The sequence below is a fragment of the Dendrobates tinctorius genome, unplaced genomic scaffold (genome assembly GCF_039654945.1).
Source record: "Dendrobates tinctorius isolate UK_male_01 unplaced genomic scaffold, ASM3965494v1 ptg000120l, whole genome shotgun sequence".
NCBI lineage: Eukaryota > Metazoa > Chordata > Amphibia > Anura > Dendrobatidae > Dendrobates > Dendrobates tinctorius.
Window position 1 is genome coordinate 35,103,592 of NW_027361788.1, and position 16,638 is coordinate 35,120,229.

A 16,638-nucleotide genomic window follows, 5' to 3' on the forward strand; every position below is an offset into this window, starting at 1 on the left:
TCCAAGGTCTGATATGCGCCCAAACAGTGTTTTACCCCCACATATAGGATATCAGCATACTCAGGACAAATTGCAAAACAACTTTTGGGGTCCAATTTCTCCTGTTACCCTTAGGAAAATAAAAAATTGGGGGCAAAAATATCATTTTTGTGGAAGAAAATGATTTTTTTATTTTCACGCCCAGGCGTTATAAACTTCTGTGAAGCACTTGAGGGTTCAAAGTGCTCACCACACATCTAGATAAGTTCCGTGGGGGGTCTAGTTTCCAAAATGGGGTCACTTGTGGGGAGTTTCAATAGTTTAGGTACATCAGGGGCTCTCCAAACGCACATGACACCCGCAGACCAATCCATCAAAGTCTGCATTCCAAAACGTCACTACTTCCCTTCCGAGCCCCGACGTGTGCCCTGTTATGATTGAGTCACCGTAGGAGGCAAAAACAGAAATACAAGCTAAGTCCAGAAAACCAGAGAAGTTGGCAACTATCAGATTGCAGACCCCTGAACCTATCAACACAACTAGCAGTAGCCGTGGGGGGTTCCTACGATGCCCTAGACCCCTCGATCACAGCCGGAAAATTAAATAGGCCTAAAGAAAGAAAGGGGAAATCTAAACTGCCCCAGAGCAGACCCCAAAGCAATAGGCAGCCCCCAACATATAATGACGGTGAAGCAAGATGAAAACACTAACACAGACAGAAAGATAGACTGAGCAAAGCCGGGGCCCAAAACTACCTAGATAGGAAAGGACAGGAAGGCTGCTGTCTGCAATCTGCCAAAACCCTATCAAAGACATAAGCCAACAAGCTGATATGAAAAAGACCCTGAAGCAGCTAGGCTTCAAAAACTAAATCAGCACTCAGGTATTTTCAGAAGACAGAGCTAAAGGAATTCAGCACACCCCAGCAGGGAATGGCAGAAATCCAGAAAAACAAAGCAAAACAAAGTCAAAGCACAAATGCAAAAGGCCGAGCAGCAAACTTAGCTTTAGAGGAGCAGGAATTCAGACTGGTCTCCAAGGATCCCACAGAGAAATCACCAGCAGGGCAGAAGGGCGTCGGCAGCCTTATATCCAGTCAGTAACTCCACTCAGCCAGTCATCATCATCAGCCTCAGGTGTTTGATAATCAGGCTCACTACCTTTCTTTACCAGAAGAGGGAGTTCCTCGGGCCTCAGTAGTGAAAGGGAAAATTAACTCACCACAGTACCTCCCCCTTGAGGAGGGGTCACCGAACCCTCAACCACGCCACCATGGCGATCAGGGTGAGCCCGATGAAAGGCACGCACCAATCTTTTGGCATGAATATCAGAGGCAGAGACCCAGGAATTATCCTCCTGACCATAACCTTTCCACTTAACCAAATACTGGAGTCTCCGTCTAGCCAGACGGGAATCCAGTACTTTCTCTACCTCATATTCCATGTTACCTTCAACCAATACAGGGTCTGGAGGTGCCACCCCCGGAACAACAGGTTCAACAAACCTCTTCAACAAAGATTTATGGAACACATTATGGATTTTAAATGTGACAGGAAGAGTCAAACAAAAAGAAACCGGATTAATAATCTCCACAATCTTGTAAGGTCCAATAAATCTAGGCTTAAACTTAGAAGAAGCCACCTTCATAGCAATATTTTTTGATGATAACCACACCATATCACCAACCTTAAACTGGGGACCAATGGTCCTATGTTGGTTGGAAAACCGCTGGGCCTTTTCCTGGGAGAGAGATAACTTATCCACCACTTGGTCCCAGATCTGGTGCATTCTCTCCACCACAGTGTCAACACCTGGGCAGGCAGAGGGCTCCACCTGCCCTGAAGAAAATCGAGGATGAAACCCAAAGTTACAAAAAAAAGGTGACATCAAAGTGGCAGAACTAGCTCTATTATTTAAAGCAAATTCGGCCAAGGGCAAAAATGAAACCCAATCATCCTGATCAGCAGAAATAAAACATCTCAAATATGACTCCAAGGTCTGGTTTGTTCTCTCTGTCTGCCCATTGGTCTGAGGGTGAAAAGCAGAGGAGAAGGACAACTGAATTCCCAGCCTGGAACAGAAAGTTCTCCAAAATCTAGACACAAACTGGACTCCTCTGTCAGATACAATGTTCTCAGGAATCCCGTGCAAACGAACCACCTGTTGTAAAAACAGGGGCACCAACTCAGAGGAAGACGGCAACTTAGGGAGTGGTACAAGATGAACCATCTTAGAGAACCTATCACAAATCACCTAAATAACAGTCATCCTTTGAGAGACAGGCATATCAGAGATGGAATCCATTGAAATATGGGTCCATGGCCTCTTGGGGACAGGCAAAGGCATCAACAACCCACTAGAGCGAGAACACGATTTAGAACGGGAGCACGTCCCACAGGACTGCACAAAATTCCTGACATCACGAGACAAGGAGGGCCACCAAAAAAACCGACTCACCAGATCTCTAGTACCAAAAATACCTGGATGACCAGCCAAAGCAGAGCAATGAACTTCAGACATCACTCTCTTCTTCCACTGGCCAGGAACATACAACTTTCCACTGGGACAACGCTCAGGTTTGTCCTCCTGGAACTCTTCCAGAGCACGTCTCAAATCGGGCAAGATGGCAGAAAGAACTACCCCTTCGCCTGAGATGGTAGCAGGCTTGGTCACCACAGGAGAATCAGCAAAGAAGCTCCTAGAGAGGGCGTCTGCCTTGACATTCTTCGTTCCAGGAAGAAAAGAAACCACAAAATCAAAACGTGTAAAAAACAAGGCCCACCTAGCCTGTCTAGGGTTCAAGCGCTTAGCCGACTCTAGGTAAATCAAATTCTTGTGGTCAGTGAGGACCACGACTTGATGCTTAGCTCCCTCCAACCAATGTCTCCACTCCTCAAATGCCCATTTCATGGCCAACAGTTCCCGATTCCCCACATCATAGTTACGTTCAGATGAATAGAACTTTCGGGAAAAGAAAGCACAGGGATTCATTTTAGATGTTACAGGATCCTTTTGGGACAAAACAGCTCCTGCACCAATCTCAGAAGCATCCACCTCTACCTGGAATGGAAGTGAGACATCAGGTTGCCGCAAAACCGGGGCGGAGGTGAATCTTCGCTTCAGCTCCTGAAAGGAAGAAACAGCCTCCGGAGACCAATTTATCACATCAGCACCCTTCTTAGTCAAATCAGTCAATGGCTTGGCAGTACTAGAAAATTTTGCTATAAATATCCGATAAAAATTAGCAAAACCCAAAAACTTCTGGAGGGCCTTCAAAGAAGTGGGCTGAACCCAATCGTAAATGGCCTGTACCTTGGCCGGGTCCATTTCAATAGTTGACGGGGACAAAATAAATCCCAAAAAAGAAATCCTCTGTACTCCAAAAATGCATTTAGATCCTTTGACATACAGGGAATTCTCCCTCAAGATCCGGAACACAGTCCGAATATGTTCCACATGAGAATCCCAATCCTTGGAGAAGATCAAAATATCATCCAGATAGATAATCAAAAATTTATCGACAAAATCTCGGAAAATATCGTTCATGAAGCACTGGAAGACAGAAGGGGCATTAGTGAGCCCAAAAGGCATCACCAGGTACTCAAAATGTCCCTCCGGAGTATTAAACGCCGTCTTCCATTCATCCCCATGCTTAATGCGAATAAGATTATACGCCCCCCTGAGGTCAAGCTTGGTAAACCAGCAAGCACCTTTAACTCTGGAGAATAGATCAGAAATCAGGGGTAACGGATACTGATATTTTACAGTAATTTTGTTGAGGGCACGATAATCAATACAAGGTCTTAATGATCCATCCTTTTTGGCTACAAAAAAAAAAACCGGCACCTAAGGGTGACGAGGATGGTCTAATGTGACCCTTCTCCAACGCCTCCTTAATATAGGATCGCATAGCCTCGTGCTCGGGTACAGATAAATTGAAGAGCCGACCCTTGGGAAATTTACACCCCGGGCTCAGTTCAATTGCACAGTCATAACTCCTATGAGGAGGCAGAGACGCAGACTCATTCTCACTAAATACATCAAAAAAGTCCGCCAAATAATCAGGAACATCATGCGACTGAGGAGAGGTGGAAAACACCGGAGCCTCACTAAAGGCACACCGACAACCCCAACTCACCACAGACACAGATTTCCAATCCAAAACTGGATTATGAATTTGTAACCAGGGAAACCCCAGAACAATAGTATCATGCAGATTATGCAACACCAAAAATCTGCAATTCTCTTGATGGTCTGGGGCGACCCGCATCACCACCTGGGTCCAAAACTGAGGTTTATTTTTAGCCAAAGGAGTAGCATCAATCCCCCTCAAAGGGATAGGCGTCTGCAGAGGTGTCATCGGAAATCCACAATGTTTAGCAAAATCCAAGTCCATTAGGTTTAGGGCTGCTCCCGAATCCACAAAAGCCTTGGAGGAAAATGTGGACAGGGAGCAGATCAGAGTAATAGCCAGAAGAAACTTAGGTTGAACACCCCCAACAGAAAACGTGTGTGCAAAGCGTTTCTCTCGTTTAGGACAGACAGAAATAATATGCGAGGCATCTCCACAGAAAAAACACAACTTATTACGCCTTCTGAACTCCTGACGCTGCTCTCTGGAAAAAACTCTATCACATTGCATAGGTTCAGACATTTGTTCAACAGGTGTCAACACCTCGTGCAGCTTTGCGTTCGCGCAAACGCCGATCAACCTGAATGGCTAATGACATAGAATCGTCAAGACCAGAGGGAACAGGAAATCCCACCATAGTATCTTTTACGGCTTCTGACAACCCCTTCCGAAAGAGAGCAGCCAAGGCATTATCATTCCAGGTAGTAAGTACTGCCCACTTTCGGAATTTTTGACAGTACAATTCTGCAGAATCACGACCCTGGTTCAATGCCAGCAGGGTCTTTTCAGCCTGATCAATGGCATTAGGTTCATCATACAACAACCCCAAGGCCTGAAAAAATGCCTTCACATTAGTCAGAATAGGATCATCTGGTTTCAAAGAAAACGCCCAATCCTGGGGATCGCCACGCAGCAAAGAGATGACAATTTTAACCTGCTGCGCGGAGCTCCCTGACGAGTTAGGCTTCAAGGCAAAAAATAATTTACAATTATTTTTGAAATTCAAAAATTTAGACCGATCCCCAAAAAATACATCAGGTGCAGGAATCTTTGGTTCAGCAGCATGTGAATGAGCAAGGTAGGTGGAAATTCCCCGCACTTCTGCAGCGAGCTGCTCCACACGATCAGACAATTGCTTTATCTCCATTGAGAGAAAAAAAAATTCCCCCTACGGCCTCAGAGATATAGAGGAAAAAATATAAACACCCTTTTTTTTTTTTTTTTTTTTTAAACAATTCTTTCCTGCTATTGAGTACCCTAGGATCTGCGGTAGGGGGCGGGTGATTCTGTTATGATTGAGTCACCGTAGGAGGCAAAAACAGAAATGCTAGCTAAGTCCAGAAAACCAGAGAAGTTGGCAACTATCAGATTGCAGACCCCTGAACCTATCAACACAACTAGCAGTAGCCGTGGGGGGTTCCTACGATGCCCTAGACCCCTCGATCACAGCCGGAGAATTAAATAGGCCTAAAGAAAGAAAGGGGAAATCTAAACTGCCCCAGAGCAGACCCCAAAGCAATAGGCAGCCCCCAACATATAATGATGGTGAAGCAAGATGAAAACACTAACACAGACAGAAAGATAGACTGAGCAAAGCCGGGGCCCAAAACTACCTAGATAGGAAAGGACAGGAAGGCTGCTGTCTGCAATCTGCCAAAACCCTATCAAAGACATAAGCCAACAAGCTGATATGAAAAAGACCCTGAAGCAGCTAGGCTTCAAAAACTAAATCAGCACTCAGGTATTTTCAGAAGACAGAGCTAAAGGAATTCAGCACACCCCAGCAGGGAATGGCAGAAATCCAGAAAAACAAAGTAAAACAAAGTCAAAGCACAAATGCAAAAGGCCGAGCAGCAAACTTAGCTTTAGAGGAGCAGGAATTCAGACTGGTCTCCAAGGATCCCACAGAGAAATCACCCGCAGGGCAGAAGGGCGTCGGCAGCCTTATATCCAGTCAGTAACTCCACTCAGCCAGTCATCATCATCAGCCTCAGGTGTTTGATAATCAGGCTCACTACCTTTCTTTACCAGAAGAGGGAGTTCCTCGGGCCTCAGTAGTGAAGGGGAAAATGAACTCACAACAGTGCCCATACAGTAGTTTTCTCCCACATATGAGGTATCAGCGTACTCAGGACAAATTGGACAACAACTTTTGGGGTCCAATTTCTCCTGTTACCCTTGGGAAAATAAAATAATTGGAGACTAATTGATCATGTTTGTGGAAAAAATACGATTTTTTTATTTTCATGCCTGGGCATTATATACTTCTGTGAAGCCCTTGGGGGTTCAAAGTTCTCACCACACATCTAGATAAGTTCCTTAGGGGGTCTAGTTTCCAAAATGGGGTCATTTGTGGGGGGTTTCAACTGTTTAGGTACATTAGGGTCTCTCCAAAGGCAACATGACACCCACAGACCATTCCATCAAAGTCTGCATTCCAAAACGTCAATACTTCCCTTCCGAGCCCCGACGTGTACCCATACAGTAGTTTTCTCCCACATATGGGGTGTCAGCGTACTCAGGACAAATTGGACAACAACTTTTGGAGTCCAATTTATCCTGTTACCCTTGGGAAAATAAAAAAATGGGTACTAAAAGATGATGTTTGTTGAAAAAATGCGATATTTTTATTTTCACGCCCGGTCGTTATAAACTTCTGTGAAGCACTGGGGGGTTCAAAGTGCTCACCACACATCTAGATAAGTTCCTTAGGGGGTCTAGTTTCCAAAATGGGGTCAGTTGTGGGGGGTTTCCACTGTTTAGGTACATCAGGGGCTCTCCAAAAGCAACATGACACCCGCAGACCATTCCATCAAAGTCTGCATTCCAAAACGTCACTACTTCCCTTCTGAGCCCCGACGTGTGTCCATACAGTAGTTTTCTCCCACATATGAGGTATCAGCGTACTCAGGACAAATTGGACAACAACTTTTGGGGTTCAATTTCTCCTTGTGCCCTTGGGAAAATGAAAAAATTGGTGACTAAAAGATCATGTTTGTGGAAAAAATACGATTTTTGTATTTTCACGCACGGGCGTTATAAACTTCTGTGAAGCACTGGGGGGTTCACAGTGCTCACCACACATCTAGATAAGTTCCTTGGGGGGTCTAGTTTCCATAATGGTGTCATTTATGGGGGGTTTCTACTGTTTTGGTACATCAGGGGCTTTCCAAACGCGACATGGTGTCCGATCTCAATTCCAGCCAAAAACGTCAAATGGCGCTGCTTCCCTTGCGAGCTCTGCCATGCGCCCAAATAGTGGTTTACCCCCACATGTGGGGTATCAGCGCACTCAGAACAAATTGCACAATATCTTTTAGGGTCCTGTTACCCTTGGAAAAATAAGAATTGAGGGTGAAAAGATCATTTTTGTGGAAAAAATATGATTTTTTTAATTGTACGGCTGTATGTTATAAACTTCTGTGAAGCCTTTGTGGGTTCAAAGTTCTCACCACACATCTAGATAAGTTCCTTGGGGGGTCTAGTTTCCAAAATGGTGTCATTTGTGGGGGGTTTCTACTGTTTTGGTACATCAGGGGCTTTCCAAACGCGACATGGTGTCCGATCTCAATTCCAGCCAAAAACGTCAAATGGCGCTGCTTCCCTTCCGAGCTCTGCCATGCGCCCAAATAGTGGTTTACCCCCACATGTGGGGTATCAGCGCACTCAGAACAAATTGCACAATATCTTTTAGGGTCCTGTTACCCTTGGAAAAATAAGAATTGAGGGTGAAAAGATCATTTTTGTGGAAAAAATATTATTTTTTAATTGTACGGCTGTATGTTATAAACTTCTGTGAAGCCCTTGTGGGTTCAAAGTTCTCACCACACATCTAGATAAGTTCCTTGGGGGGTCTAGTTTCCAAAATGGTGTCATTTGTGGGGGGTTTCTACTGTTTTGGTACATCAGGGGCTTTCCAAACGCGACATGGTGTCCGATCTCAATTCCAGCCAAAAACGTCAAATGGCGCTGCTTCCCTTCTGAGCTCTGCCATGCGCCCAAATAGTCATTTACACCCACATATGGGGTATCAGTGTACTCAGGACAAATTGCACAATAACTTTTAGGGACCTATAACCCTTGGAAAAATAAAAATTGGGGGTGAAAAGATCATTTTTGTGGAAAAAATATGATTTTTTAATTGTACCGCTGTACGTTATAAACTTCTGTGAAGCCCTTGTGGGTTCAAAGTTCTCACCACATATCTAGATAAGTTCCTTGGGGGGTCTAGTTTCCAAAATGGGGTCACTTGGGGGGATTTCCACTGTTTAGGTACATCAGGGGCTCTCCAAACACGACATGGCGTCCGATTTGAATTCCAGCCAATTTTGCATTGAAAAAGTCAAAAGGCGCTCTTTCCCTGCTGAGGTCTGCCATGCACCAAAACAGTGGTTCCTCCCCCACATATCAGGTATCGGCGTACTCAGGACAAATTGCACAATAACTTTTGCAGTCCAATTTCTCCTGTTACCCTTGGTAAATTAAAAAAAAATTGAACCTGAAGTATTTTTTTAGTGAAAAAAAGTTAAATCTTCATTTTTTTTTTAAATATTCAAAAAATTCCTGTGACGCACCTAAAGGGTTAATAAACTTCTTGAATGTGGTTTTGAGCACCTTAAGGGGTGCAGTTTTTAGAATGGTGTCACTTTTGGGTATTTTCTATCATATAGACCCCTCAAAGTGGCTTCAAATGTGATGTGGTCCGTAAAAATAAAATGGTGTTGCAAAAATGAGAAATCGCTGGTCAACTTTTAACCCTTATAACTTCCTAACAAAAAAAAAATTTGGTTTCAAAATTGTGCTGATGTAAAGTAAACATGTGGGAAATGTTACTTATTCAGTTTTTTGTGTGCTATATCTCTGTGATTTAAAACAATGTCAGAATCACCGGTATCCATGGAAGCATTTCAGAGTTATTACCTCATAAAGGGACAGTGGTCAGAATTGTAAAAATTGGCCTGGTCATTAACGTGCAAACCACCCTTGGGGCTTAAGGGGTTAAAACAGCGGTCCGCCACAGTTTTGTGCGCTTCTGAAAACAAGGACACCGCTGAACAGAAGCCAGACGGATTACAGAGTGACTCTTCTGCCTCATTATAGTGAATGGATCCCTCGGGGGTTTCATCTGTCACTCAGATTTCATCAGGACACTCAGAGATTTAGATGGAAACCCCGATGTAAGTGGTCAGCGTAGAGCGCCAGATAAATGTGATCATAAATGTTATGTAACATGTTCCCAATAAAAGCTTCAACTCAATCCATAAAAAAAGCCCCCACTCCGGTCCCTCATCTGTCAATGAAAATATAGAGGGCTTCCACGCTACTGATAGCACAAAGGTTCTGGAAAAGTTAAATGGCTCATTGCCCCTACAAGAAATTCAGCAAGTTCTGCGCTCCTAAATCCAAATGCCCGCCTCCCTTCTGGGCCCCAGTGTGCCTAATCCACATATAGCACCCACATGTTTGGCATTTCTGTAGTGATGAGAGCCCGCCTAATTTACAGGTGCATGCCTCCAGAAGCATGGGCTGGGCATAATGTTATGGTCACTACAACGTACTAGTCACTAGAATGTACTGGTCACTACAATATCTTCAACTCAATCCACAAAAAGAAAGCAAGTCTTCGCTCAGCTTCATCATCTCTTAATGGAAAGGGGGCTTCCACATTACTGGTAGCACAAAGGCTCTGGAAAAGCGAAATGGCTCCTCATCCGCCAAAAGAAATTCAGCATATTCTCCGCTCCCACATGCAAATGCCCCCCTCTCTTCTGAGCCCCACAGTGTGCCTTAACCACATTTAGCTTCCACATGTTGGCATTTCTGTAGAGATTTCAGCCCGCCTAATTTACAGGTGCATGTCTCCAGAAGCATTACTGAGCTTGGCACTACCACATACTGGTGACTGCAACGTACTGGGAACTACACTGTACGGGCACTTCAACGGCAGTTTGCAATTTTCACTCAGCAACATCCACTGCTGCTTGTTTCTGGAAAACACCCATGGAGTCAAAATCATCATGTCACCTGTAGATAAATTCCCAAAGGGGTATCATATCCAAAGTGGTGCCACTTGAGGGGGATTCTGCTTTTCTAGCAATTAGGGGCTCTGTATATGGAGTCTGCAAATTATTCTAGGAAAATCTGTGGTCCAGGAGTAAAATAGCGCTACTGTACATCCATATATATAGGGTATTTCTACATTCAGCAGAACATGTGGGACAAGTTTTGGTGCCATATTTACCCATTCTGTAGTGTGAAAAGTGTAAAATCTGGGGCTTAAACAAAATTTTGTTGGTAAAAATGTAAATTTTTTTTTATCCACTGCCCAATGATATACAATTCTGTGATCCACCTGTGGTTTCATTATGATCACTGCACCCCTAGATGAATTCATTGAGAGGTGTAGTTTGTAAAATTATGTCTATGGGGGGGTTCTGCTCCTCTGCCACCTCAGGGGTTCTAGCAATGTGACATGGCACACTCAAACCAGTCCAGCAAAATCTGAACTCTAATATGGCGCTTCTGAGCTTTGCAGTCTGCCTCAAGTAGTTTTCAATCACATATGGAGTATCTGAATACTCAGGAGAAATTGCTCAGCAAATTTTGAGGCCCTTTTTCTCCTGTTACCATGTGAAAAATAAACTTTATTGTGGGATAAATTAGATTTTTTTTTTAATGGCTCTATGTTAAAAACTTTTGTGAAGCACCTGAGGGTTCAAGGTGCTCACCACCATCATACATCACAAGTCACTTCAAATGTGAGGTGATCCCTAAAAAAAGGTTTTATAAATTTTGTTGGAAAAATGAGAAATCACTGGTCAACTTTTAACCCTTCTAACTTCCTAACAAAAAAAAATTGTTTTAGAAATTGTGCTGATGTAAAGTAGACATGTGGGAAATGTTATTTATTAACTATGTTGTGTAACATAACTCTCTGATTTAAGGGCATAAAAATTAAAAGTTTGAAAATTGCAAAATTTTTGCCAAATTTCCATTTTTTCCCCCCCCGCAAATAAACGCAAGTCATATCAAAGAAATTTTACCACGAAGCTATATTAAAAAGTCTCTCATATTCGCTTGTACTATTGATTTGTGCAGTTTGTTGAATGTCAATTTAAACGCAGCTCAACATATACTGCCTTTATATATTATATATACATTGTGCTGAACTATTTTCTATGGTTGAAAATTTGTCGTGTGATGGCGGTCACCAATTTCAATCTCCTCACTTTTTGTTAAATATTTAAAATTGCAGAGTGCTTGAAAAAAAAACAAGAAACTTTTCAATTTACTTTCTACTGAATGTTCACTTAGCTCTCAAGAACAGGGATTCTTAATTCTACAGTCTAGTGCTCATTTCCAAGGTTACTGAACACTTCTGCAGTCTATCAGAGGTCACTTTTTTTTATTTCCGTTGTGGAGCTCTTTGCACATAGAGGTTGCAAGCATTGCTCTGAATCTGGCTGGATTGCAAGCAGAACTGTATGAATTACAGCTAATTGCTCATAGCCTTAGGGAGGCTTATATGCATACCAGATGGAGGCCCGATGCTATTGCATCGGGAGGGCGGTAATGTCACAATGGGGGCAGGTTTTGCAGCGTTGAGAATCTCTCCCCCATGTGCTCACCGACCTATTCACTCTCTCTTTCCCCATGTGCTGACTTCTCCCGTCTGTGCTCTCTTCTTTGACCTGTCTACCCCATGTGCTATCCCCCTTGCCTGTTGTCTCTCTCCTTCCTGTGCTGTGTTCTCCCCTCATGTGCTGTCCCGTTTGCGCTGTCTCCCCCCTGTGCTCTGTCTCTCACCCCTGTGTCTGACCGTCTACAGAACATACCACAGCTCCTGGGCAGGGGAGGAAGCAAAAGACAATACTGACTTTACAGCAGGAGATCGCAGAGGATACATTTTGTGAGGTAAAATATTGTTTAAAAACAGTCAGTGAAATATTTTAACTCCCAAAATGAATCCTCTGTGATCCCCTGCTGTAATGTCAATATTATTTTTTGTTTTTCTTCTTCCACTGCGCAGGAGATGAGTATGCTCCGTACATGGTCACAGACAATTTTTAAAATGAACTTTCGTTTGTGGGAAAACCCATTTAATGTGACCGGCTTCCTCTGCCTGTAGACACGTCGCGCATCTCCTGCTGGGATCAGCCGAATTATTCACTGCGCCTGAGCGTAATTCCTGTACAAAGATGGCAGTAGTCAGTGAATCATTCAGCTGATCCCGTTGGTAGCTTGTTTGCGACGGTGTTCCGCTGGTGGTACCACGCAAGAGGCTGCGTGAGTGTGTGAGTGTGACTGCGTGTGTGTGTGGTGTGTACGGCGTATACTGTGTGTGTGTGGTGCGACGGTGTTCCACTGGTGGTACCGTGCAATAGGTTGGTACCAGTAGCAGTTTCCATATTGAGATACCCATCACTTGGGTGTCCCAATATGGCGGTCGGTGAACTTCTTCCGCTTGGAATTCTGGGATACGGTGACATCTGGACAGAACAGGAAATGAAAACATTACAAGGCAATTATATAAATAGATAGTCTTAACAAAGCCTCCACTCTGAGAATCACCTGTGGGTGGGTGGAAAGGGTGGGTACAGAATTTTAAAATTTTTGAACTGCTGTGCTGCACCACTGTTGGGTTGGCCGCTAGCACTCATATAATTGCATTGTTGTCCATGGTTAACCCTTCGGCTTCCGCATTAGGCGGAAGCATAGGTTAGGCAAATTATATTGTATTTTATAGAACATTCTGGGCCTATAGGTTGTGCAGCACATGGGTCCTAGTTGACCTTGAGTTGTTTGTGAAACTTTACTGTTTTTCCCTTGTGTCGGAGGAAAACACAGTAATATTGCCCCCAAAAGAGACTGTTTCACAACCTGTGGTCCCCCCCAGAGATGATTTAAAGTAAGAACCGACTGCCCTGGTTCACCCTATAGAAGAGCAGAAGGCTAGCACTCGACTCTTATGGATATGATGGTGCTACTGAACGGAGCCAGTGGTCCCATAAATAGTAGAATATATAATCACTGGACTCATAGAGGTTAAAGAGGTTTGCTTCAAGTGAATCGTTTATTACAGGTGATAGGTGAACTGACAGGCAAAAATTAACGTTTCGGCCAGTTAATGGCCTTGATCACAATGCCGCCTTTGAAAATATCTCTCTAATTTACAATACAAGCGATCAATGGAGACGGTTGATGTAGAACTAGACAGAAAATTCCACAATAGGGGGAATGGTGTATAGGGGTCAAAATGTGATGCCACACTGGTTGTATGTGACACTTAATGTGCCAGTGTCTCCCACTCGTCCACTAACGCCGGCTTCTGCAGCTGCGTTTCCCAAGAATGCTCCTGTGATACAGCAGTACCTGCACCTATATCTGTGCTACCACCATTGGATCCTATACTACTGCGGTGACCAGATTATCTGAACCTGGCTTAATACAGCCACTGATGTTTGCTTTTACTACAGCGCCATCCAGCTGTTTCCATGACGCAATTTAGATTGCATGCACAACCTTATCAATTTAAGAATTACCTCACTCAAAAATCACATACAACCAGTGTGGCGTCACCTTTTGACCTCTATACACCATTCCCCCTATTGTGGAATTTTCTGTCTATTTCTACATCAACCATCTCCATTGATTGCTTGTATTGTAAACTAGAGAGATATTTTCAAAGGCGGCATTGTGATCAAGGCCATTAACTGGCCGAAATGTTAATTTTTGCCTGTCAGTTCACCTATCACCTGTAATAAACGATTCACTTGAAGCAAGCCTCTTCATCCTCTATGAATGCAGTGATTATATATTCTACTGGTCCACCCTATAGCAGTCCCCAGTGATATTGCACAGGGAGAACTGACAACTCCGGCCCTGCGTACTCCCACAATGCTATGCGCCGGACAGTTTCTTGTTGGAAGGTGTGTCGGGCACAACAACCTCTAGTGGGGTGGCATGTGAGATTGTTGTGAATGGACTTGCAGTGTCAGTCTCCGGCCATAAAAGGTCCAAAACGTCTGTTAGAGAGAGAGAGAGAGAGAGAATTGGGGAACAACTACGGCTGGATACAGAGTCAGATCCCCCGCCATCTACTGTGACGTGGAGAGCCTCCTGCTATTCTATCGAGCTAATCCACGCTTCATGTGACAAGCCCACCATCCACCCCTTGGTGCCCCAGCTAACGGCTGAACGGACGATCAGCCATTCAGGCACCAATTTACAGTCGGTAAGTCCTGAGCTCAGGCCCCAGCACAGTGATCAAGGTGGGAGTGTGCACGCGGACCTAGAGAGAGTTTTGCACCAAACGTAGACTGTCAGGCAGAGATATTGACCTAGAGCTAGTAGCTTATAGCTTTAGGGAGGCTTATGTACAAATACTCTTAACAAGCCCTCTCCTCGGAGAATCATCTGTGGGTGGAATAAAATGGTGGGTTCGAGAATTGTTAAGTTTGTGAAATGCTGTGCTGCACCACTGTTGGGTTGGCACCTTGCACTTATATAATTGCATTGTTGTCCGTGGTTAGCCCTTCGGCTACCGCATTAGGCGAAAGCATAGGTCAGGCAAGCTATAGTGTATTTTATTGAACATTCTTGGCCTATAGGTAATGCAGTACAAGGGTCCTAGTCGACTTTGACTTAGGTGTTTGTGAAAGTTTATTGTGTTTTCTCTTGTGTTGTCAGAGGAACTCAAGCTCTGTTTTCAGTAAAGAATATTTCCTTGACAAATTGTCTGGTTGTGTTCTCTGTCCATGGCTCACTGTAACCTGGGGAGACCCCAGTACACGGTCTACAAATGCACCACCCCTTGGTAACCAAGAAGCCAGGAAAAGAAGCAGAGGAGTGGTACCCTCTTTATGATAGAAATTGAAATAACCCCTTTAAGGGAATGTGCACAGTTAGTTTTTTGCTGAGTTTTTGGAGCCAAAACTGAGGTGAAACGATTAAATGTCTGCTCATTTTCTGTTATGAAAACTCCTGAAAGAAAACTCAAGTTTTTCATACTCTTAGTGGGCTACATTTTAAGTTCCTTTGTTTTTATTGAAAAATGTGAATCAATATTTTTTATATTCTATTAAAAAGTAAAAATATAATTAAGCAATTGACAAAAAATAATAATTTTTGATACAATTGAATAAAATAAGTTTTGCTTTTTGTCTTTTTTTGTCTTATTTTTAGGTATTTTTGAAAATATTACACCCGGAAGATTTGATTTCATATTTTGGCCAGGAAAATGTTGCAGGTAACTTTATAAAAAGCACCAAATTGAATTTATTTTATTTATTTGTGATTTTATGTATTTTATCTTGTATTTTTGAACAACATCTGTTATTTTTAGTAGAAACGTAATTAAATTGTATACTGTGAACATTTTGCCATCCTGTGTTGTAAAAACATCTGTCAGCATAATATTGTTTCCTGTAACTGTGATATTTTTAGAGACTTAATTACATTTTCTCATGATAGTTTTTATTTTAGTTATTTCTCTTTTATTTCTTTTTTTTAGCATTTAATGTGGATCTGGGTAATCTGACATGTACCTGTAAAGAAGGAACCAATATTTCTTCTCCATGTTTTGTGAATGTTTGTACCTTACAAACCTTTCGGCAGAGATACGTCTTCACTTTTCCAGAGGAAGAAAGACTAATTACTATAGAACTTTTTCTAAATGCCTCCTTTCACCACCTGCATCAACACTCCCGCGGGTCAACGGGAACCATTCTGCATCCAGAAGGAGCAAAATCTGCAATCACTTACTACAAAGGACAAATAGTGGGTTAAATTCATATATGCCAACTTTATCATGTGCCTTTTATATAAATTATCCGAGTTCTTGTAGGTCAACTGTTTTCTTCTCATTTCAGCATGGGTTTTTCATCAAGGACATGGAGCAATTTTCCATCCAGCCTATAAAGGGGAAACATCTACTTCCTACTCCTGAGCAGGAACCATGTAACACTCATATCATTTTTAGAATTGGGAGTGAATCCAAGATAAAGAAAGGTATGAAAATAAGGGTGGAGAGGCGTTTTATACCAGTGCTCTCCAACCTGTGGCTCTCTGATGATTAAAGAATTATAAATCTGTGGTGATGAGGATCTACTTGGAGCTGTAGTGCTGGATCAACTGAAGAGACACAGATTGGAGACCACCGATTTTGACAATATCTGGTTTTAGAATATTATCTTGCATTCTCTTCTAGAGTCATTAAATGCTCCTCGTAGTAGTCGGCTACAGAAAAGAGCGGTTCTTGGTGTGAAGCATTTGGAACTTCTAGTGATTGTGGGTTATGATGTCTACCAGTTCCACCAGGAGGACACAGAAAGATATATTCTGACCAACCTCAATATTGTACGTATGTACGTTACATTTTTCATTGCTGACTTGGTTGACAGTCTTGACTAAGTTTAATTCGTATTTCGGGAAAGCAGCCTTTCAGTTCTTTGAGAGTTCACATGGGCAGAGAAGAACTAAACGATGTACTAGCATTCAAAGCGCAGCGTAGTGTAATGCATCAGGTA

At 43.0% G+C, this 16,638-nt stretch overlaps 1 protein-coding gene across 1 annotated transcript in view; it reads left to right on the forward strand.

The window, feature by feature from the left end:
- ADAMTS13 (ADAM metallopeptidase with thrombospondin type 1 motif 13) overlaps nt 1–16,638 on the forward strand; it is a 59,595-nt gene that overhangs the window by 10,207 nt on the left and 32,750 nt on the right. Inside the window, exons 2-5 of the mRNA XM_073541149.1 lie at nt 15,296–15,359; nt 15,624–15,889; nt 15,982–16,120; nt 16,320–16,468. Coding sequence (XP_073397250.1) covers nt 15,296–15,359; nt 15,624–15,889; nt 15,982–16,120; nt 16,320–16,468 — 618 coding nt within the window. The remainder of the gene's footprint in view (nt 1–15,295; nt 15,360–15,623; nt 15,890–15,981; nt 16,121–16,319; nt 16,469–16,638) is intronic.